This window comes from Microtus ochrogaster, unplaced genomic scaffold (assembly GCF_000317375.1).
Source record: "Microtus ochrogaster isolate Prairie Vole_2 unplaced genomic scaffold, MicOch1.0 UNK38, whole genome shotgun sequence".
Taxonomy (NCBI): Eukaryota; Metazoa; Chordata; class Mammalia; order Rodentia; family Cricetidae; genus Microtus; species Microtus ochrogaster.
The window spans coordinates 1710539-1731709 of NW_004949136.1; the positions used below are offsets into that span (position 1 = coordinate 1710539).

Consider the following 21171-nt stretch of genomic DNA (forward strand, 5'->3'; position numbering starts at 1 on the left):
GTGTTTTCAGGGGGAAGCATTTCTGTCTGGCAATAAGTGCCTGGATGAAACACACGATGGGGTTGCCACTTGGCCTGTGTGCTGGCCTCTCACTGAGAGTAAACGTCCATGATCTCACAGGGTGTCCTCTACTGTCATCCTCTCTTAGTGAGATGCTGTGGCAGGAACACACACAGGGACTGGGGAGCTCTTCTTGTTTCTAGCAACAGAACCCGAGGCCTCCTCCACATGGGGCCTAGCACCTTCCAGGGGCTAGGGATGCATGCACCCTAAGCAAGACCATCAGAGCAGGTGAGTCTAGACCCGCTGGCTTGCTTTTCTTACCGTTTGTCCATCCGAGTAGAGGCCTGGTTCATCTCACTGTTGGCGATGAAGTTTCGGATCTCGGAGAAGTAGGAATCTTCCTTCTCATCTAAAAGTGCATGGTTGTCCGACTCGGAGGTGGGGGAGGAGGCGCTGGTGCCCAGGTGGTTGGTGAGAACCCCAGAGTGCTGGCTCACTGTGGAAGGGGATGAGCGTCAGGAGCATTCTGGGTACATCGAGCCTCCCGTGTCAGTGTGTGCATGGGGTGCTCTCAGGAAACTGTCTCTTAGAGAGTCTGAGGGGTGGAGTTGCCCACAGCCCCTTCCCTGCCAGCCCTCTTGCTTTGCCCATCCTCCACCAACCTGGTGCACCTTCATGCTCGTGTTTCTTCAGATGCCGGTCCAGGTTGGTCTGCTGCCCAAAGCAGCGGTTGCACAGGTGGCATTTGAACGGCTTCTCTTTGTTGTGGATGTTCCTCACGTGCCGCTGGAGGTTGGAGGAGATGCTGAACGACCGGTCACAGTACTTGCACCTGGAAAACAGGTGCACCTTGCCTCAGAGGAGAGATCACGTGTGGCAGGACAGGGCCAGACCTCCGTCTCTGCGGCAGTTGTAGCCATTGTGGTGCCCCTGAGGTCACCTGACTACCCAGCTGGAGAGTTCAGATGGATCCTAGGGTCGCTGCTCTAGAGACATCTATGCTCTGTTTAAATTGCCCCAGCTAGTGGAAGGAGTAAGAAGCCAAGGGACACAGGGTGAGATGACATTCTCCAGTCAGCCTCAAGAGGGCAGCCTTGAAACATGGAAAGAGGCGAAACAGGCTGGCAGGTTACCCTGAGATGGGAAGGCTCTATCTTCTCCATCACAGGAAGGCCTGGCTCTGGCTCCTCTGACAGAAGACCTTAGATGAGCCCCATCTCACTTAGGGACTCATTGTGACTCTCTAATGCTCTCAGTAGCCCTGAAGGTTAGATGGGACTTTTGGCCTTGTGGTTTTGATGCTGAGGCCAGCTGGTAGCCATACTGAGCCCTTCAAGGCACCACCAGCTCCTGCGGGCTCAGATTATTGTCACGCCCCCACTAGGTTTACCAAGCACTCAAACTGGAAAAAACAATGCTAGCAGCTAGCACACATTTTATCAAAAATCATGATGCAGTTACCGGCCATCGGCAGTGAGGGATGTCCGCTGTGCGTGTGACCCCAGGTGTGGCCTCGGTGGCCCTAACAGCTGAGAACAGAGGCCTGTTCTCCCCCAGTTTTATAACAGGCCCAAGCAATGCCCACAACAAAGAAGCCAAGCCCAGAACAAAGAGTGGCAAGTGATGTAAGAAGAAGCCTTCCAAGTTCTGCAGAACACGTGAGCGGCCTCGGAAAGGAGCAATGTCTGAGCTGTGGGGTGGCTGACAGCTTCTTCCCAAGGGCCTGTCCACACGGGTAGACCCTACAGCAGCAATCCCGATGCCATGCTTTTTATTGCATATATGTGCATGCATGCAATGTGTGTGCGCGCACGCATGTACAAGTGCATGTGTATCTCAGGTATATGTGAAAATACCTGTGAAACTGGCCATCGCAATGATCTTAGAGGCACACAGCACTTGAAAACTATGTTTCTGTGACTGTATATGTTCATATTTTGGAAATGAGTCCTGTTAGGTGACAGTGAAATACCCAAGATCTCCAGGGCCGGCACCATGAGACAGGCCACCCTCTTTTGTGGAGCCAGAACCTATGATGTCAGCCTCAGTGAGGACAAAGATGGGGGGCTTTTCTTTACCCACAGGGATGTGTGACAGTTCTAAATACAGCATCCTTGCATTCCTACGGGCCCCGCCGTCACTGCGATTTGGGGCTGGTGGCCTGCTCTGGAGTAGCACTCTGGTCACGAGCCTTTGTCATGTGGTTGAGGACATGCCCGAGGACACCAGGGACACAGCCAGTAGGGGCTGTATCAGCAGCTGCTTTTATAGCCTTATGCTGTCCACTAGAGGAGAGGCCAGGCCCAGAGATGAAGATTGGAGTTTTGGGTGGGTTGTGTGGGCCCCTGCCCAGGGTGTCTGACGGGCCTGACCATGTGCTATGACAGGGTGTGTCTGCTTGTGTTTCTGTCCCTGCTGAGTTCAGAACCCACAAGAGTTGCAGTTATTAACTTTGCCCTTGGGCTCTCGGGGCCTGCAAGTCCTCTGGTCCCTGGCTGCCAGATAAAACCTAGGAAAGTGAAGGCCCTAGAGAAGGGGAGGCTGCTCTGAGAGGGGCCCCTCTTCTTGCCCAGGCTCTTCCTGGCCACAACTGACACCCCCAACCTTGAGTTCCTTGCCAGGCTCTTCAAGAGCCAGCAGCTTCCTCTTGCAGGTTAGGACCTCTCCTATCTTAGGTTGCCCTGAGCAGCCTCTAGGGCACGTGGGTGTCCTTGGGCGCAGCATTTCTTCCCACAGCCTGGGAAGCAGCCTGACTCGCGAGACCACCTGCAAAGTATGCCCTGGAGGTATCTCTGCGGTTTTCTTAGCCTAGCAGTAACAGCCATCAGTCCTCCAGGCTCTGCAGCCTCCAACAGAGGCAACAGTTCAGAAGGAATTTCACCTCTCACCTGCGCTCCTCCCCCCACACCCTGAAACACAGAGACACCTCGATGGAGCCAGGCCCAGGTCTTCCTGCTCTTTGGGGGTGATCTCTCAGGAAAGGAAACTTGATTTGCATCTGCAGAGTAAAGCCAAAGCCAAGCTGTCCATGGGACTGGGAATTCACTCCACCAGGAAGAGAGTTCTCTGCAGATGCGGTAGGTCAGCCAGGCAGCCCCTGTCTGCTTGTCTGTCTGAAGCATATCACAAAGTTCATTTTTTTTTTTTTGGTTCCTCAGGAAATGCAGAGACTCTTTGACAGGTCCCCTCGCACACCACCCGCCCCCCAGCTCTGGCATAGACTCCTAAGCACGGGAATGCTGGGGATGTAGTGAGACAGAGGGGGGATGTCAGGGGAGGGAGGCTCGAGGGTAGAGGTCTGGGGCTGGGATGGGCTGTGTGTTCTGTCTGCTTGCAGTGCTCTGGATGTAGCCTCTCCTTGTTCTAATCTAAATAAATGGCCCAGGCTGAGATGTCCACTTGAAATTTAGGGGAGCAGAGAGCCCAGGGCCGTGAGGGAGCAGAGTTCACCCAGCAGCTGGGCTCTGCACTGTGAATAAGCTGACAGACGACTCGGGAAATTTACAGCCGTGCTGCATAAAGCAACACACCATTGTGCTCACAGAGATGAGAGAGCACAGGCGGCCCAGCGCAGAGCTCTGGGAGGACCTTGCTGTGACCATGCCTGTGGCCCCGTGGCAGTTCTAGGGAAGCGGGGATGCACAAGGCAGGAGAGGGTAAAGCCACGCCTCTCGGCCTCCAGGCACCAGCGTCTTCCTTGAGACATAGGAGGGCTACTGCCAGCCATCACGGCTTCATCACTTTAAAAGTGAGGCCAGAAAAAGGAAAGAAGAGATAAAAAATGTTCTAAGAATAAAAATAAATAAGGAAGAGGGCTTGCAGGAGCCACCTGCAGCCCCGCCGGACGCTGCCGGCTTTCCTAACACAGGACACGGAACAGGAGCTGGGAAGGAAATGAAGGCAACACAGCTGCACACTGGGAGGTGTGCATCCCCGAAGTGGGAGTCACAGGCCTGACCAGGAGTTCCAGGTTGGTCCAGGAAGGTCTGCGTCCATGTACGCTGCAGGCTACGCCCGGCAGCCAGAGAGCCTCTACATCGAAGTTGGAAGGAGGTGTACTGGGGTACAGCCCTTTTCTCCTCAGCTTTTCCATTTTAAAGATTTTAATTAAAAAGTTATCCGTGTGTGGGTGCATATGTGTATACATGTTCATGTGTATGTGTGTGCATGCACGCATATATGCATATGAGTGCACACATGTGTGGAGACCATAGGTTGACACAGGGTGTCTTCTATTCTTCTTTTTTTTAACCATATTTCTTGAGGGTCTCTCATTGAACCTGGACTTCACTAGACTGGCTGGCCAGAAAATTCCAGGAACCGTCCTGTCTCTCCCCAGGTAGCAGTGAGGCTAAGGGACACACTGCCATGCTCAGCTTCTATGTGGGTGCTGTTCTCATGCTTGCAAGAGCATCTCTCTCCTGCCCCGGTAGATCAGATCTTTCCACCTCTGCAACCCAAGTTCCATAAAGTCTACATGATGGAGTTTTAGGACGTGAGAGTGTCATTAAGTATGTGTTCTCCAACTTCAGGCAAAGATTTCAAAGCCAGGAGAAGCTGTGTGCTAAGGTCTGCTTCCTGGCTGGAGTATGTGGGAAAGTTGTCCCTGGGGAAAGCAGAGGCCACCCCATGGCAGGACACAGAGACATGTGTGAAATGGTGTATTTCCGAGGACTTCCTCATCACCCAAGGCAACCTTCTTCATCTTCTCCGGGAGATCCCAGACTCTGAAGGGTGACTATACCCACATGTAAACACACAGTGACCACGCACACATGAGCAGACAGTGAGGTGAGCGTCACCCGTGGGTCAAGCGCCCTTGCCAGGCCTTTGCCTTGTGCAGTGGACTTCTAGGATGGGCTATGCTCTCTCCAGTCACAAGTTAAAACTCTCTCCAGTTATCAGAGCAAGACCAAGGTCCCCAGCTGTATGAAGATGCAAGCTGCACGCTTTAAACCCCTCGGCGAAGGCCTGCCTCGAGCCAGATAAAGTCAGGATTTGCAACACAAACTTGCAAAGCAATTATTGTTACCAAAGTCGAAACGCTCAGATTGGAGAGAGCAAAAGAAATCAATGATAATTAAATTCTTCTATAAACACGGCCCCTACCCTCTAGGGACTCTTAGCACGACACACTGTCCAGGAGTCGGCTCTCATTACAGAAAAAACACGGGGCTCGTTTTCTGGGCGAGGACCAGACCAAATAAATCTTTCTGTTGCTCGCCTTTGTTAAGTTGTAAGTCACTATTTTCAGAGAGCAGACGGGGGTGGGGGGTGGGGGACGAGGTACGTGTTGGGGAGGGCTGGGAGGCACGGGACACAGAACTAGAAAGAGCTGTCGTTCACTCCGCTAGCACAGATGTGGGCCCGTGGCCACCAGGGATGCTCTGTAACCCCGAGTGGGGCTTGGGGATCACAACACATGTGTGCCCACGTGGGATGCCTGCCACAGGGAAGGGTACACAGACCGAGTCCCCACAGCTACTCCCTGGTGACAAGCACCGCATGGGCACAGCACAGGAGTCCAATGTCATCGGTCTAAAACCAACCTAGACTCTTTCTTTCCCAAAGCCTCGGCTGGCTAGACACACCCCACACGTGTTGCTAAACTGGTCCTGGCAGAGAAGTGGCCGTTTCCCTGTTTGTCTCAGGGTGACAATTGCCTGAGTTCTGTTTAAAAAGGCCTACTCCCTGACTGGGAGTGCTGGGCAAGGAACTGCGGCATCCTCAGCCCTTCTTGGTGCAAAACAAAGGCTCAAGGGCACAAAGGACAGGTACCTGGGGCTGGAAGAGCAGGCAAAAGTTGCCCTCGGTTCCACCCCTTGGAGAATCTCAGGATGTCTCTAAGCGGACACTCCTCAGCTTTGAAGCAGGGATAGTAAGATCCACAGGGAGGCGGCTCTGCTACTCAGCGACTCTCAGATTCCTGAGATACAGAGTGGTCCACTCTCTACTTCAGCAATACATGCGTGGCTTCCCATTCAGGGCTGCTGCGGGGAATCAGGGGCACCCCATTTTTGTTAAGAGATCATACTTGGGGAGGAGGTGGCTATGGTGGTTATGTCAAGGACAGGATTGGATGGGGCTGGCTGGCTAAGGGTCCCCCAGGGACCTGTGGAGAATCCAGCTTCAAGTCACATCTCTCTCTGGTTCTGATTGTCTGCCCTGGTTGACACTTTAGCTACAGGAGAAGAAAGGTTCTTTTACATCTTCTTTTGGGAGCATGGAAAGAGCCTTCTAGAAATTTCCTGGGCACTCCCTGCCTCATCCTTACACTATTCCAGGGAGCTAGAGGGTGGTGGGCCAGGAGACTGGGGCAGACACACTGAGCACTGTGGTTTCTGTGCCACTGACCCTCTGGTGACCACAGCCCCGTGGGTGTATCTGAGTGTAGATGTTTGCTCGGAGGCAGGGAACGAAGGGTGCATGGAAGCAAACAGGGACACCCCCCCATACTAACACTGGGAAGCTCCTACCTGTATGGCTGCTCCCCAGTATGTGTCCTCAGATGTCTTGTGAGGTTCGCAGATCTGGGGAAGATCTTGCCACAGTACCTGGGGCAGAGGGAAGAGAGTTGGGAGAGGCATTAGGATGGTCCACACTGCCCTTTTCCAGATTTCTCCTCATGCAGAGCCTAACTCAGAGGCCTCATGGCTGGTGGTAGGAACTGCCATGCCAGAATCCTAGTTAGTCCAGACATCTCAACAAAGCACGAAGCAGAGGGACAGGCGTCACTTCTTCAGTCTGGGGGCTGTAGCGGCTGGGATCAGTAAGGGAGCCTTGGGAGCATGTCTTCCCAACACCATGGCCAACGGCAAAAAACTGCGGCCCTGGGCTCACCATCCTTCCTAGTGCTCTGGTGAATGCCGGCCAGCCGTGCTCCTCTGGCCTCTGAGCTCAGCCAGGTGAGGCTCAGATGGTCCGGCACAGCGGATGGTTTTAGAAGCCCTACCCATGTTCCTCATGTGTAGCAGGTGACATGGAACAGACAGAGGGCCAATACCCTCACGGAGCTTCCCTGTGACCCCAAGGGCACGCACGCCGAGCCTCACCTGCACGTGTATCTCTCCTTGCCCTTCCTGAGGATGGGATCCGAGAGCGTCGGGGGTGGGGACCGGAAGTTGAAGGGGTGGTGAGGCAGGGGCTGCAGGGAGCTGCCTGAGTCGGCCTTCATGGCTGCAAAGCTCTCCAGCTTCTCTGTCATGGTTTCTATGGCTGACATCTGCAGGCACAGAGAAGGCAGAGATCACGGACTCAGCCTAGCTGTCATCTGTCTTCAGAGAGTGGACACCTGGAGTCCCTGTGTCTAATCATATCAGTCACCCTCAGGTGGTCACTGGAGGCGGGGCCACAGCTTACTCTGTCCTTGTCCTTTTTAGAACTGGAGCTATGGTCCTTTCAACCTGGTAGGCAGAGTTTGATTGAACTCCAGGTTATGCAGGCTCCATTGAGACTGAAGGCTTTGGTGTTGGGGGCACTGATCACAAGGCTGCGCCTCTCCTGTCCATCCCATGGAAACCATGGGAGGATAAGGCAAGGGCCAATCCAATAGAGGAGTTAAAGAAACTCATGGAACAATCTCATGGGACCCATCACGAGTTGAAATAGGTGTCCTAATCTATATGCCTCTGCTAAACATTTATCCCAGAGGCCAGTTTCTCCTTGCAGACCACAGAAACAGGTTGTGAGGGTAGGCAAAGGAAGACAGGGGTGGGGCAGGTGTGGATGGGGGTGTAGAGGGAAAAGGTGCAGGCTCTCCAAGCGCTGGGAATGCTGGCAGAGACTAGACCTCACCAATGGAGCATGGGTGAACAAGAAGAGAAGGTGTGACCGCCTCACCAGGCTCCTCACTAGTGGCCAGCTGCCTCCTCTGCACAAGCTGTCCAGTGATGCCAGAATCTGGGACCCAGCTGCCCGTGAGTGAGCAAAGGCAGCATGCCACAGGGCTGTGATCCTTCTGCATGGCTCCAGTCAGTCAGCCCTTCAGCTTCTTGTTGGAGTGCCCAAAAGCATCCTCATGGGCTCTGTTTGCTGGGCACTGCCAACAGGGAACGGAGGGCTTTGTACTACTGCTACTTTGTACTTGGAAGCCTCATAATGCAGAGGCATTTGGTATCTGGGGAAACAACGGCAGGGCTGTAACAGAAACCCATAGAAGGCAGTTGAGTGGACACTATGTCCAGCTACAATGGTGAGTAGTCATTGGACAGCTCTGCCGAGGCTATAGAGATTTCGTGCTTTGGCCTGTTGAGATGGGACCACTCACACTACACTCAATCTTTGCAACTCATGCTCACTGATGGGCAGCACCCTAACAGCTTCACATCTGCTTGTCAAGTCTCAGATCCAGAAGGGCTTGGGGATGACGGGGCTGGGCACTGGAAGGGACAGGTTATTTAAGGTCCCTGCACAGTCATAATGTCTGTCTCGTGGAAGCCTTCTTTCCAAGGTTACCAGGTTCTTTCTAAGTGAAGACAGTCTATCAGACCATTTAACTGGTGACCATAAGTCATCTCTTTTCTGCCTCCTCATCCTGGCTCTAGGCCACAAGGGCAGGCAGAGAAGGTAGGCCCATGGGAGAAGTGGGCAGAAGGGACAATGGGCAGCCGGCCCCCCGCAGGCCTCTCTTCCTCAAGTCGGGTGGGTCCTGCTTGCCTGGCCTGCTCTGCCCCATCAGACATTCCCGTGAGCTCCGAGCGCAAACACAAACACCGGACGCGCCTGGCTGGCTTCTCGACTTTTTCCAGTCGGCCCTGGGAAAATTGGGGGAAGCTATTAACCAAACTCTGAGGCCCGATGGAACAATGGGAGCTCTAAGTTTAGCTGTGAACTCAGCCAGTGTGCAGGTTTCACAGACTGGGGCTTACCCAAGGCGGGAAGCTCAGGGCAGAACAATGCTCTAAGCAGGGTTAAGATTCGCTGGTGGCGAGGGAGGCATAAGGGCTAAGTCCTGCAGCCCATAGGAGGGGCCAGACCTCTTGCGATGACGACAGGACAGGACACTTGGAGGACTTTCCCTTGGACTGTGCCCTTGGGAGGTGGGGAAGCATGTGGCCCGGGGGCACAGGCAGGGACATTTGTAGGCTGGAGGGGTCTATACTCCACTTCCTGAATGCGGGGCGTTCCAAGGTTCCATGGGGCTGCTTGTGAATGTCTGGCTTCCTCTGTGTTCCCTCTGCTCCTCTCCCTTCTGCTCAGTCTGGCCCCTGCCTCTTTCCTTTATCTGGTCCTTGCACTGAAGCAGGCTAATGTATCACCCAGCTCAGGAATACCAGCCCCAGGGTTTCCTTATGGCTGACACTGTGGTCCTTTTGGCATCCCGAAGCAGTTACATTCCTAAGGCCTGAGGCTCTCCCAAGCATAGGGCTCCAAGCATGGGCAAGAGGCCCCTAGACAAACCCCCGAGGGCTTCTCTATGAGAACAGCCCCTCCCCTATGTTCTCCATCTCCACAGTGATCTACAGGATCTAAAGAAAGGCTCCTCTACTTCGGGGGAACCAGAAACCCCCCAGGTCCAGAGCTTGTTCTTGTGGGGTCTAAGGACACCCATCTCAGATGCCCACTGTGGTTGTTACCTGGGGGTGGAACAGTAGTGGGGACGGCCGCAGGTACTTTTCTTTCAGGACTCCCACAGGGTCCGTCACCTTCCGCTTTTCTACCCTGCTGGACAGCAACACAGAGGGTTACATACCCCACCCCACCGAGCCACTTGGTCCTCCGTAACATGCCTGTGCCGCGTTGATCATGAGATTGCTGTGGAGGTGGCCACAGGGCTGCCCAGCTGGCCCCTACATGAATTCCAATGGGCCTTGAGGGCAGTGCGGACAAGGCACAGCTGCCCACTGCACAGACACCCCCAGCTCCCCAGTTGCCCTAGGACCCACCCACTCAGTGGTTCCTTCACACTTTCCCATCTTCTCTGAGCTCTCCTGAATCCTCTCCAACTGTTTACAGAACGTTTTGTGCTGCAGTATAGACGTTCTCTGAAGGCTCCACCTGCACCAGCCTCCTGTCCACTGGCTGGTCATACCTGAGTGGTGGGGCTGCCCTCGGGGTCTCCTGCACACCCACAAGTTACTCCGCATTGCAAAGGCTGCACTCCTATCTCAGGCATTGGTGGTGTAGAAATCCCTGAGGTGTTTTGTCTAAACCTGTGGACCCTCTTCCCCCCCCCCAAAGACACCAGCACAAGCTGTTCCTAAGTTGCTCTCTTGCATCCCACCTGAGGCCTGGCCTGGCCTCACTTTACCCCTTCTATCAGCTGGAGCCTTTGCTTCTCTGCCCTCCAGGGAACAGCAGCAGGAGAGGTGGGCACCACAGCTGTAGGTCCCCAGAGGAGACAGTGAGGAAATCAAGAAGTAGGGTGGCCATAGGAAGGGCTTTGGGACAGGGTAGAAATAAATACCAAGACACTTGGCAAGAGCTGTCAGCCTGGGGCTTCACTCAGGTAACTAAGGCCTGCCTGCTGTGGGGAGGGGGTCTCTCACGACAGACACTCAGCCTTTCAATCATTTCGGGATGGTGATGCTGGCAGAGAAAGGAGGGCCTTGGTGACAAGCCTAGCATTGTGGCAGCAGCGGGGCAGCTCAGGACCCTCCTTACGGTCGGGCTGCACTCGGTCCTAGTTTCCTGTGCCTGCACAGTGGAAAAACATTGCTGTTGCTTCCCCTGAGCTCATCCTTCTGCAGAGGCTCCTGTCCCGCTGGTGGCCACAATCTTAGGTCCAAAGGACCAGCACTTAGCCTAGCTTCCTGACATTACGAGGAGAGACCACATGAGGATATAAAGGGAGACTCTGGGCTCCTGTGGTCAGTTCCCATGATTCTCTTCTCTCAGGCTGACCCTTACAGCTTACAGAAAATGTGTGAGGGTCTGATCAGTTTGGTAGATGGGTCGGGCAGGGGGCAGTAGGAAAGGCCGGGAGGGGGTTCACACAAAGTTCCCCCAGCCGTGGGGTCTAGCCAGAGGCTCTGTTTGTCTCTAAGTACCTGCTATGTTCTGCGTGAGCCCATGGGGCAGTTGGTGCCTTTTGCTTCCTGCCTTAGTAAAGCTCTGACTAGTACTTCCTCCTCTCTTTCCTCTCTGGAGCCTCAGCACTTCCTCATGCGAGCTGTGGGAGGCACATTTTCTAAGAAACACCTGATGGATATCTTTCTTGTTTCCTGGGATTATGAAGCCAGGATCTGCCAGAAAACAGAAGCATGGCTGGGCGGGGAAGGTGCAGCAGGGGGCCTGGTAGATAGATACCTGTAGGCCTAGGTGGCCATGTCCCCTGGGTAGCAGCTGTTCAGTGTGCTTCCCTTGGGATTTTCCCATAGCTTTATCACCTGCTTGCCTCTCTTAGAGCTTTGGGTCCATCCCCAGTCCTCACGCCATGGCCAGCCCCGAGGAGACAACAGGCACACAGGCCTGTTCCCTGAATATCTCTTGATGCGTGCTCACACATGTGCACAGACATGCCTGACAAAGCAGGGTCAATGTCAAATGTATGACCCCCTTCCTAGGATCACCCACTTCTTACTCCCTGTGACTCCCTCACCCAGCAGAGTCGGTGACATGCTGGCAGGGTTAGGGCTCCAAACATGGGGCCTGGCCCTCCTCTGCAAGCCCACCTTCTTCTTCGGAAAGCTCAATGCCTTTCCATAAGTCAGGGAGTAGATTCAAACTTGCCCTTCATTGGAACCAGTATCAGACAGGCAAGAATTCTGCCCTACCAGGACCAGCAACCCAGAGGCCCCCCTAGTATGGCTCTAGGGCAGTATGGGGCCACAGGGCAGTCTCAGGAGAGCGAAGCTGCAGAGAGACGGAGCAAGTTCTCAGAGGTAGAGTAGGGTGTGCTGACCCTCATGAGAAGTGGAGGTTAGTTTCCGGAAAGACAGCTGATGGGAGATGGGTCTAACGGAGAGGCTCAAGGTAGAAGATGCTACCCCTGAGGGAACATTGGGACACTCATGGACTGAAGCTCCTCCCTGATGCCAACGAATGCACGAGTTAGGAGGCTGAGAGAGAAAGGGTGATAAACAGAGTCCCCACCATGGATGTGGGCCCCTGGGGAGAGAGAGTGAGGGCAGGCCATGTTAATACCTGTAGATGGGATCCATGAAGAAGGGCGAGGGCTTGGCATAGTGCAGGGACGGCTGCTGGGGCAGCTGTGCTGGGCAGACCTTAGCCAGCCCCTCGCCAATCCCTGGCTTCCGTTCACCGTAGACGTGGTTCTTCCGCGGTTCACGGCTGCCTCCGTTCTGGCTCGCCCGTGCCCTGCTGCCGATGCTCAAGTCTAACGGCTGCTCCTCACCGGATGAGGGGACCAAGGGGACCTTAGGTGTGAGCAGGGCAGGCTTGGCCTCTTTTGGTTTGGTGGTGAGGTCAAAGGGGCACTCTGCACTGGGGCCGCCCACCTTGAGGGCATCCCGGGGTGACTTTGGCTCAGCCTTGACCAGCAAGTTATGGGCGAGGGCTCGGTCCGTGAAGGGGTAGAGAGAGTGGGGGAAGTTGGGCAGAAACTGGAAGGGGAACACAGAGTGGTAGGGCAGCGAGCCTAGTTTCTTCTCCTGCATGCTCATAAAGCCAGGCCCGAAGTACTTCTCAGCGATGGATGCTATGGCCTTGATGGAGTCGCCCGCGGCTCCCGAGGCCGTCAGCAGTTGCTCCTCGGGTGGCGGGAAGAAGGAGTGTTGGGAGTAGAAGGCCGGCACCTCGGCCACACTGTTCATGGCCCCAGGGGGCACTGATCCACCCCCAAACTCAGGTTTGCTTTCAGATGACTTGGCCTTGTCCTTGCCCTTTTCTCGGTCACTGTCCACGTCACTGTCCAGGTCTGAGCCTGTGCCCGTGGTGGTGTCCAGGTCTGTCCCCGTCGTGGTGTTGATGTCCTCAAAGTCGCTGCCATCCGACATGTCAGGGCTCCTGGCTTTGACCTTCTCGACGTACGCATCTTCCAACCGGCCGTCGAATTTCTCCTCTGGCCCCGTGGCCGCCGTGGCACCCTGGCTGCTGTTGCTGACCGCAGAGACAAGAGGCAGGGCTGGGTTTCCCAGCGGGCTGGGGAGCTTGGCGTCCTGCGCGTGGTTCAGGGGGCTCTTGAGCAGTGGCGTGGGAGGTAGCAGAGGCGGTCGTGGGTACAAGGATGGAGGAAAGATGCCTGGGAATCCCGGAGTGAGCGTGGGGAAGGCTGGAGGGGCCGCTGAGAAGGGTAGGCTCCCAGGATGAGGTCTGGAGGGGAAGTACTCACTGAAGCCTAGCCCCCCATGGTTGAGGGTGGGGGAGGGTTTTGTCTTGTCCATCATGGGGCTGGGGGTCAAGGGCAGGCCTGGGGTGAAGATGCCGCCCGGCGTGTAATGGTTCTTGCCCTCACAGAAGCGCCGGTGCTTGTTGAGGGAGGAGGTGGTGCTGAACATTTGCCCACAGTCCTTGCACTTGATCTGAGTTCGGCAGTCAGCGTGCATCCGCTTGTGCCGGCACAGGTTGGAGAACTGCGTGTAGGACTTGTGGCAGACCTCACCTGAAATACCCACAGGAGGCAAGTAGAGATGTGGTGTGAGATCCCCGTGACTCCCAGGTACAGACGCAGGCTGGGGACTGGCAAAGATCACCGTGCCTTTTCCCTGGGGTCCTGGCCTGGGGGACCATGGTGTCTTAGCCGTCTGTGGTGGGAAGCAGGGCAGGCTGGGGGCTGGCAAAGATCACCACACCTTTTCTCTGGGGTCCTGGCCCGGGGGACTGTGGTGTCTTAGCCTTCTGTGGTAGGAAGCGTGGCATGTTTATTGATGGCTGATTCTCACCCTGAAGTATAGCTTTACTACACTGTGATCTTTGGAAGCCACTGGGAAGACCGTCTGTGGTCCAGGTTTGTGTGAGGGTAGAGCAAGAACACACAACACCTAGTCTCATTGGACTAGGAGGTGGCTAGCTCAGAACATCCACGTGACCTTCCTCAAGGCGGTGACCTTGGTTGGCGGTTTCTACAAGGGAGCAGCCCCCTCTTCCTAGTCTAAAATCCCACTTTCTTTCTGTCCCCATCTCTGTTCCAGTTCCTGCCACCAGCATCTCAGGAAGGGATGCCCCAGAAGTTCTCAGGAATCCTAGAGTTAGGGTCTGGGATGGGGAGCAGGGCTTGTTCAGTTTTGGGGTTAGCCAAAAATGGGGTGAAGCTTTGTCTGTGACCTTCAGGGGAAGGGCTGGGCCCATGCTTTCAAACTTGGAAAGCCTCCTAGTAAGGGTCTCTCAGTTTGGGGGTCCAGTAGGGTCTGCTCTAGCTGACAGACACCATCAGGTCTCTTACAGGACAGGGTAACACCAGCAGGACCTCAGTCTAGTCTAGAGGCTCAGAAGACCACAGAGCTACCTTCCTGAAGCCTGGGAACTGGAACATTCACCAATCTTTCTCCTTTTCTACCATAAAGAAGGTATATGTGTGTATGGTGCACATCCTTCCACACACTCTTGCCTCCCACTGACAGGGACACGCACATGCATACATGCACACGCATACACACACACACGCACGCACACACACACACACACACACTGTGTGTATGTTGCACATCCCTCCACACACTCAAACCCGTATAATCCTCTCCTCCCACTGTCAGGGACATGCACACACATGCACACACACACACGCGCACTCACACACACGCACATGCACACATACACACACACCCTGTGACTCTCCCCACAGGACAGTCTGCTTTCTGCAGCATGGTGGAAACAGTGATTGTAGCCTGTCTCTTGCTCTTGCTGTCTTTCTACAAATCCCGAGTTGCCACTTTAGCTGAGACGTCTTTTCTCTGAGACTATCACATACTTTAATCGCAATATCTAATTATATTAGCTGCCCCGCCTTCCTGGTCATCATGGCAGGACATTTTTCTGGCTGAAAGGAGTCAAACTTTGGTTCATTTAATCAAATCTTCCCTTTTTGGGATACTGTTCTGGGAGAGGTACCACATTTAGATGGTCTATAAATAGCCTCACCTCATTCCAGGTCTCCCACAGGGAACCACAAGGCAGATCCCAAGCTCAGGTTACCTGGACAGACTAGACAATCAGCACCCTTGCTATGTTCCTGGGTCCTCAAGGATCCTGGTGATACCTACATATAACCTCCTGTCATTACTCAGGGCCCTCCTGGGGCAGAGGGACCCTTGGTTCCTACCTGTTACTACAACCGGGGAAGAGGACTCTGTGGTAGATGGGTTGTAGATACCTGGGCAGTCCCAGGAAGGGCAGGTCCCAGACATTGAGAATGGCTGCCAGGCAGCCAGAGCCACCCAAAGAAGGTGGCAGCTTCCGGAATGGGGAGAGTGCTGACTGTTACATTGTGTTGGGTATGAGAAGCAGAGCTGATGAATCTGCCAGGACAGGAAGGGACCTTAGGCAGGATTCCCTTTCCTTCTGGGATATGTGTGTAGATGCACATGAGCACAGGCAAGCATGCATGTGTGCATGTGTGCGTGCGCGCGCGCGCGCGCGCACACACACACACACACACACACGCACGCACACACGCACACATGCACCCGGGGAGGGGTAATAGTGCCAACTTACTGGCTCATACTGTGCACTCTTACACATGCACACAATTCCTTCAAAGATTTTCTTTTGAAAAGTATCCTAAGAATGTTTCTGTGGCCCAGACACTTTCTTCTTCCCCCCCTTTCATTTTGCCCCCCTCCGCCCCCCATATCCACATCTGAGCTCCCTGATGAGAAAGATGCTATCCCAGTCTCTGTGCTCAGTGAGGTGAGGATTTGAGGGCTTCTAGACATTGTTTGCACACCCAGGTTTCACTTGGCAGGCAGACGTAGAGTTTGCTTATATGTAGCCGGTGCCTGGTTACTGGGGACTCTTCTTCAGAAGGGCCACATTACTAGACTCCTGAGCTTTCTCCACCCTCCGCACACACCATGGTCTGGAGGATGCACACAGCGATCCATCACACACATCACACTAATCTTGCACAGGTGTGTCATTCAGATTGCATGACACGCTCATAAGGCCTGCTTGTCCACTTCCGGACATTTCTTTTTAGTTGACTACCCTTGGCCAAAGCAAGGTTGCAGAGATGGGCCAGACCAAAGACAAAGGGAGAAAGGGCCACGGATGCCAGGAGGTCCTTAGGAAACACCATGCTCAGGGCATGCCATCTAGAAATGGTCACATGCAGACCCTCCCTAGGAGACATGGTGCCCAGAATATGTCATCGGGGACAGTCATACTCAGAGGTCCAGCTGGGGCTCAGCGAGGGTGGGAACACAGGGAGGGAGGGCAACTGGCCCCTTTTCCAGAAATCTCCGTCATTAGAGTCAGCTTTGCCTACTACGCCCCTCCAGCTACTGCAAGGAAATCTGGAGGTGTGGGAAGATGTGGGATGTCGGAAGGGGAGAAGGGTGTGTCTATAAACATGGAGGAGAGCCAACAAGGTAGTGGCATGGTATCACATGCCTTGTATCCAACTAGGACCAGCTATAGAGGCTTCTGGGTAGATGGGGGTCCTCAGCGGGGACCTGGCGGGGGCAGGCTGGGCACTCACATATGAATGGCTTCACCGTGCTGTGGATATGTTTGTGCTGTTTGAGGCCGGAGGATGTGGCAAAGGTCTTGCCGCAGTCGGGGCAGGCGTGGGCCCGGGCACCAACGTGCTGTGAGCGGATGTGACGCTGGAGGTTGCTGGGATCCGTGAACACCTAGGGGAATAGATGCTGTTGGCGCAGGCATGCCACCGTAAGCCTAGGGGTCTGAGGGCTGGCCCCTGCCACTCTCCCTTGTCGCCCCTGCGTTGAGATGGTTGATACAGGTCTCGCTGTAGCAGTGATTACTAGAGGGACCTTAGTGGGATGCGGAATCTTTCCTGGCCTCGATTTCCCTGCCAGTGGCCTTAGAATACTGTGACTCAGAGACTCCAAAAATACTCAGTGTTTTCCAGAGCACTAACCGGGTGGTCTTGGGTCTGGGGGCTTCACCCCTGCCACCCTCGGCATTGCACACTGGCAGGGGGCACAGGGCTGCCCCTGAGAAGACTCAGCTCTGGTCTTGGCTCTGTCTTTTGCAGGGCTGCTTGATGACATAATCTCTGAGACTTTCTGCCCTTCTCACTAATGCAGAAGGACCTAATGAGCTCAGGGCATCTGATCCACTACACGATACCTCTCAGCCTCTCAGGAGTTTTCCACTGTGGGGTAGAGGGAGAGCCTACAGGTGAGTGCGTGCTCTACGGGGCGGGTGCCGGTACCTTGACACAGTTTTCACATTCGAAACGCTTGCCGCTGTCGTGAGACATCTGGTGGCGGATGAGGTTGGACTTCCAGTTGAAGGCCTTGGGGCACTGGTCACATTTGTACTCACGCTCCTCCGTGTGGACGATCATGTGCTGCTCCAAGCTGTGTACAGAGGATGGGGATCACTCTAGGGTCCGTTTGTCTGGACGAGGAGGTCCCCTAACCCATATGGTTTGCTCTCCTGTGTGTGGCCCCTGCATGCTGCAGGGGAACCAGCGTGCATGTCCATACTCTTCCTCTTTTGGAGGTCACTGGGAATAAGAGAAGACAGCCTACCCGTCTTAGAGGAAGAAGTCAGTGCCCGAGCCACCTTGACTCAAAGCTGCCCTGTCCTCCAGTCAGCCAGGGGCAGGGAGGAAGCCTAGGCGATCCTTGTCAGATGATCCCAACGTTAGGGCTAAGTTTGTGTCTGATGCTGTGGTTGGAACTATAATCCCAGCATCCAGGAGGCTGAGGCAGGAGACTTTCGAGCTCAAAGCCAGCCTGTACCACACAGCTAGCCCATATCTTGAAGGATAAAACAAACAAAACAAATGCCTCCAAAACAAAACAAACAAAGCTTGAGCCTAAGAGAAAGTGTTCAGGGTACCAACACTGTCATAAGTCCCAGAGTAAGGCCGAGGCCATGAAATTTAAGTCAGCCCTTGCTGGCTGACCAAATACTAATCAAGGAGTGGTGGGCGGTGGTGGAGTGGGTCGTGGATGAGAAGTACCACAGCAGTAAGAACAGCTGCTCTAGGGGCCGGCTCCTCTTGGCTGCACTAGCAACCCCTAATCCCCTCCTCCCTGGGGACTCTGCCTCTCCTGTCCCCAGGATGACCGTTAATCTTCATGAGCAAAGCAGTAATATATCACGGCCCGTTAATTACGGGGCCCAGCCATCCGTTTAGAGCAGAAACGCCTGCTCCTCTAGCTCCCAGAGATTGTATCTTTTCCCTGTTGTTAATTGTGATTTATGTGTTTATGTAAAGAAAACACGGACCCTCCTCTCAGCCCTGTTCTCTGCGACGCGCTCAGGCGGGATTTGCCCACACGCTTTTTTTCAGTCATCTGCTCAGGGTGGAGGGTCTGCTGTCCCCAGGGAGTCCGTGATGGGATTGGTGGCAAAGCCCTAGTAATCATAGAGCCTGTTAGCGGCCTGATGGGGTTTTGCTCTGACTTTGCAAGATTGTCCTGAGCAAACTCTTCAAAGGCAGGGCCTCTGAGGCTGGAAAAGTTCTCAGACTCTTCCACACCTCAGAGCACTGGGGCCAGTGGTCCTGGCTTCCCCTACCCAGAACCTAGAATGCTCTTTTGTCCCAGGGGTTTATATAGGTTCCCAAGGCTTCTGTGCCTGGGTCCCCACATTGGTCTGGCTTCAGGGTAGATTGGGCCTGCTCCAGCTGCCTGTGTCTGGCTGTCACTCAGCTGGGCTTGAAGCTCTCTTTGCCCATGGCTCTGCAGTCTCTCCCTGGCAGGTGGCCATGAATGATCCTTTAGTGGGTCCATTGAGAAGGGCCGTGTATGTCCACAGAACAAGGTTGTTCTACATCCCTTCTACAGTGGATGCTGCACCCTGCACCTCCCAGTTTGGGGCCTTATTGCAAAAGTATCACTGGAGCCAGGTGGTGGCAAGACCACACTGGTCTGTGAAAATAGAGAGTTCAGGCTGTGTGTAGGGCAATGGTGCCAGTGGCCTGCAGACCAGGCCCAGTGGGTCCTCCTGCTGGGGCCAGGCCCTTTACAGTGAGAAAATACCTGCAGCTTCCATCCAGCCACGTGCACCTACTCTGTTCCCAGTGCAGCGAGGCAGCAGGTAGGAGGCCTTGGTCTCCTAGCCCTAGTGTCTAAGACTGACAGGGAGGTGGGCTGGAGACCAAGGGACCGCCAGCTGGAGGGAGTGGGAGGTGGGGTGGGACGGCACCTGTATTTGTTGGGGAACATCCGCTCGCAGTCCTTGCACTCATGAGCTTGCCCATCGCTGCCCCGGCCGAGGCCCTCGGGCTTGAGGTCCTCCCCGAGGCCCTCGTAGAGCGGGGCCCCCGCAGAGCTGCAGGCATACTTCTTGTGGCGCCTCAGGTCCAGCTTGCACTGGAAGAGCTCATCGCACTCCTCGCAGCGGAAAGTGGGGTCCTCTGCAAGACAAAGGGCGAGGAGGTGAGCGGGAGAGCCAGGCACCCAGCCCTGGATCCGCAGGGGACCCATTGCCCCAGGGCTTCTATCCTACCCTGGCTGCTCCTACCCAGCTTCCTTCCAGCCCTTGTCCTGGCTGCGCAGGGGCGCAGAGGTCACAGGACAGACCAGACCATGCTGGAGGACCTCATCTCGGCATCGTGGAAACACTGAGCAATTTCAGGCTCCTCCCTGCATCCCTAGCGGTCACTGTGGATTCAAGGAGGCCCTGCCTCGGAGTGGAGAAGGAAGCCAGGCCAAGTGCTTTGTTTATGAATTAGGAGAAAAAAGCAGGCAGAACTCCATCGCATATAATAAATTATTGTCGTCAAGGTCAAACAAATTAAAGGGGGGGGCAGCTATTATTAAGTTTATGAGGCAGCATCCCGAGCACAGTGCCAAACCAAACAATTAGCCCGGAGCTGTAACTGGGGCGGGTCTCTGCACCCTGCCCCGCCTTCCTGCTGCTGTTAGCCTTTCAGCTTTCACCCAGGCCCGGAGAGAGAACACCTGCTCTCAGATCTTGCACAAAGAGGGCTTATGTGCACACGTGGGCATGAACATGTGCAGTCTGTGTGCGCTCTGAAGTTGCATGGGGATACGTATGCAACTGTGTCTGTGTGAGTGTCTCATCCCATGGGTTTGCGAAGCCACATGTGGATGCGGGTGCATGCCTGGGTGTCTGCATCTAGACTTTGGTGAATGGGCGCATGCACATATGTGTACCTATGTGTAAGTATGGGTACATGATTATGTACGTAGCTACATGTGTGATGTGTTAGCGTATTTTCACACTTGAATACACATGTATTTATGTGTGTCTGCATAAATGAACATGTAGGTATTCATGAAGATCTTCATGTGACTTTGTATGTATTTTTTCTGTGTTATGTGTGCATGGGTATATGTGTTCTATACATCTGTGGACATGGATGATTATGTAAGGTGTTTGTGTATACGTGTGTGGATTTGTGTCATTGTGTACACAGTTGTGAATAAGCATGTACGTGTTTGTATGTGTGTAAGTGGTCACATGTTAGGGGTTTGCATTTGTATGCTAATGTGTGTGTCTGTGTCTATGAATGCTGCGTGTGAGGGGCATGTTTGCATCTGTGTGCATGTGTAAATGTGTAGGGAGGTGTATTGGGTGGTCATGAGGGCTGGCCTGGTATCCAGCAGTAAGCAGGGACTTAGATCAGGCCAGAGGCAGTGTTGCTCCTGGCCATAGCCACAGACTGTTTCTGAGCCTACAGGAGATGCCTAGCATCTCCATGCCCTGAACAGCATGCAGTTCTAAACAGGGGCCCTCTCCTGCTGCCCAGAAGCTCTGCTGAGTGGAAGTGTAGAGGTGATGATATTCAAGTACCTGTCCTGGGCTGTACCTGGTACTCCTAACAGTGGGCACCAGGAATCCAAGGTGGGACTCTGCACAGCCAAGCCCATGCAATGATGCTCACTATGACCCCAGTGCACCCAACTAGTCATATCTGAGAAAGGGGAAGTGCCTGGGTGCCAGGGAATGGACACGTGTGTGTTTAGGGCTGACTGGCAGGCCCTACTGATTTCCAGAGTCCAGACATCCTGGCCCCACTGGCTTACCTCAGCAACATAGAAGCCTCTTTTGGAAGGAAAATGAGATCATGGAAGGAAGGTGCTGTGGGTCCTTTGAGTCAGTGGAGTTCTTTCCGATATGTAGCCCTGCCATGTGCTGTGCTGTGCTGTATAGTGCTGTGCTGTG

At 54.4% G+C, this 21171-nt stretch overlaps 1 protein-coding gene across 3 annotated transcripts in view; it reads right to left on the reverse strand.

Annotated features, from left to right (window-relative positions):
• Prdm16 (PR/SET domain 16) overlaps positions 1–21171 on the reverse strand; it is a 315023-nt gene that overhangs the window by 7497 nt on the left and 286355 nt on the right. For 2 of the 3 annotated variants that reach the window (XM_005368644.2, XM_026790027.1), the window contains exons 6-14: positions 19186–19396; positions 17237–17384; positions 16538–16691; positions 12088–13504; positions 9579–9666; positions 7056–7225; positions 6480–6557; positions 666–835; positions 325–499 (exon numbers count right to left, since the gene is read on the reverse strand). In XM_005368644.2, coding sequence (XP_005368701.1) covers positions 325–499; positions 666–835; positions 6480–6557; positions 7056–7225; positions 9579–9666; positions 12088–13504; positions 16538–16691; positions 17237–17384; positions 19186–19396 — 2611 coding nt within the window. The remainder of the gene's footprint in view (positions 1–324; positions 500–665; positions 836–6479; positions 6558–7055; positions 7226–9578; positions 9667–12087; positions 13505–16537; positions 16692–17236; positions 17385–19185; positions 19397–21171) is intronic. The other variant, XM_026790028.1, reaches the window with a different exon arrangement.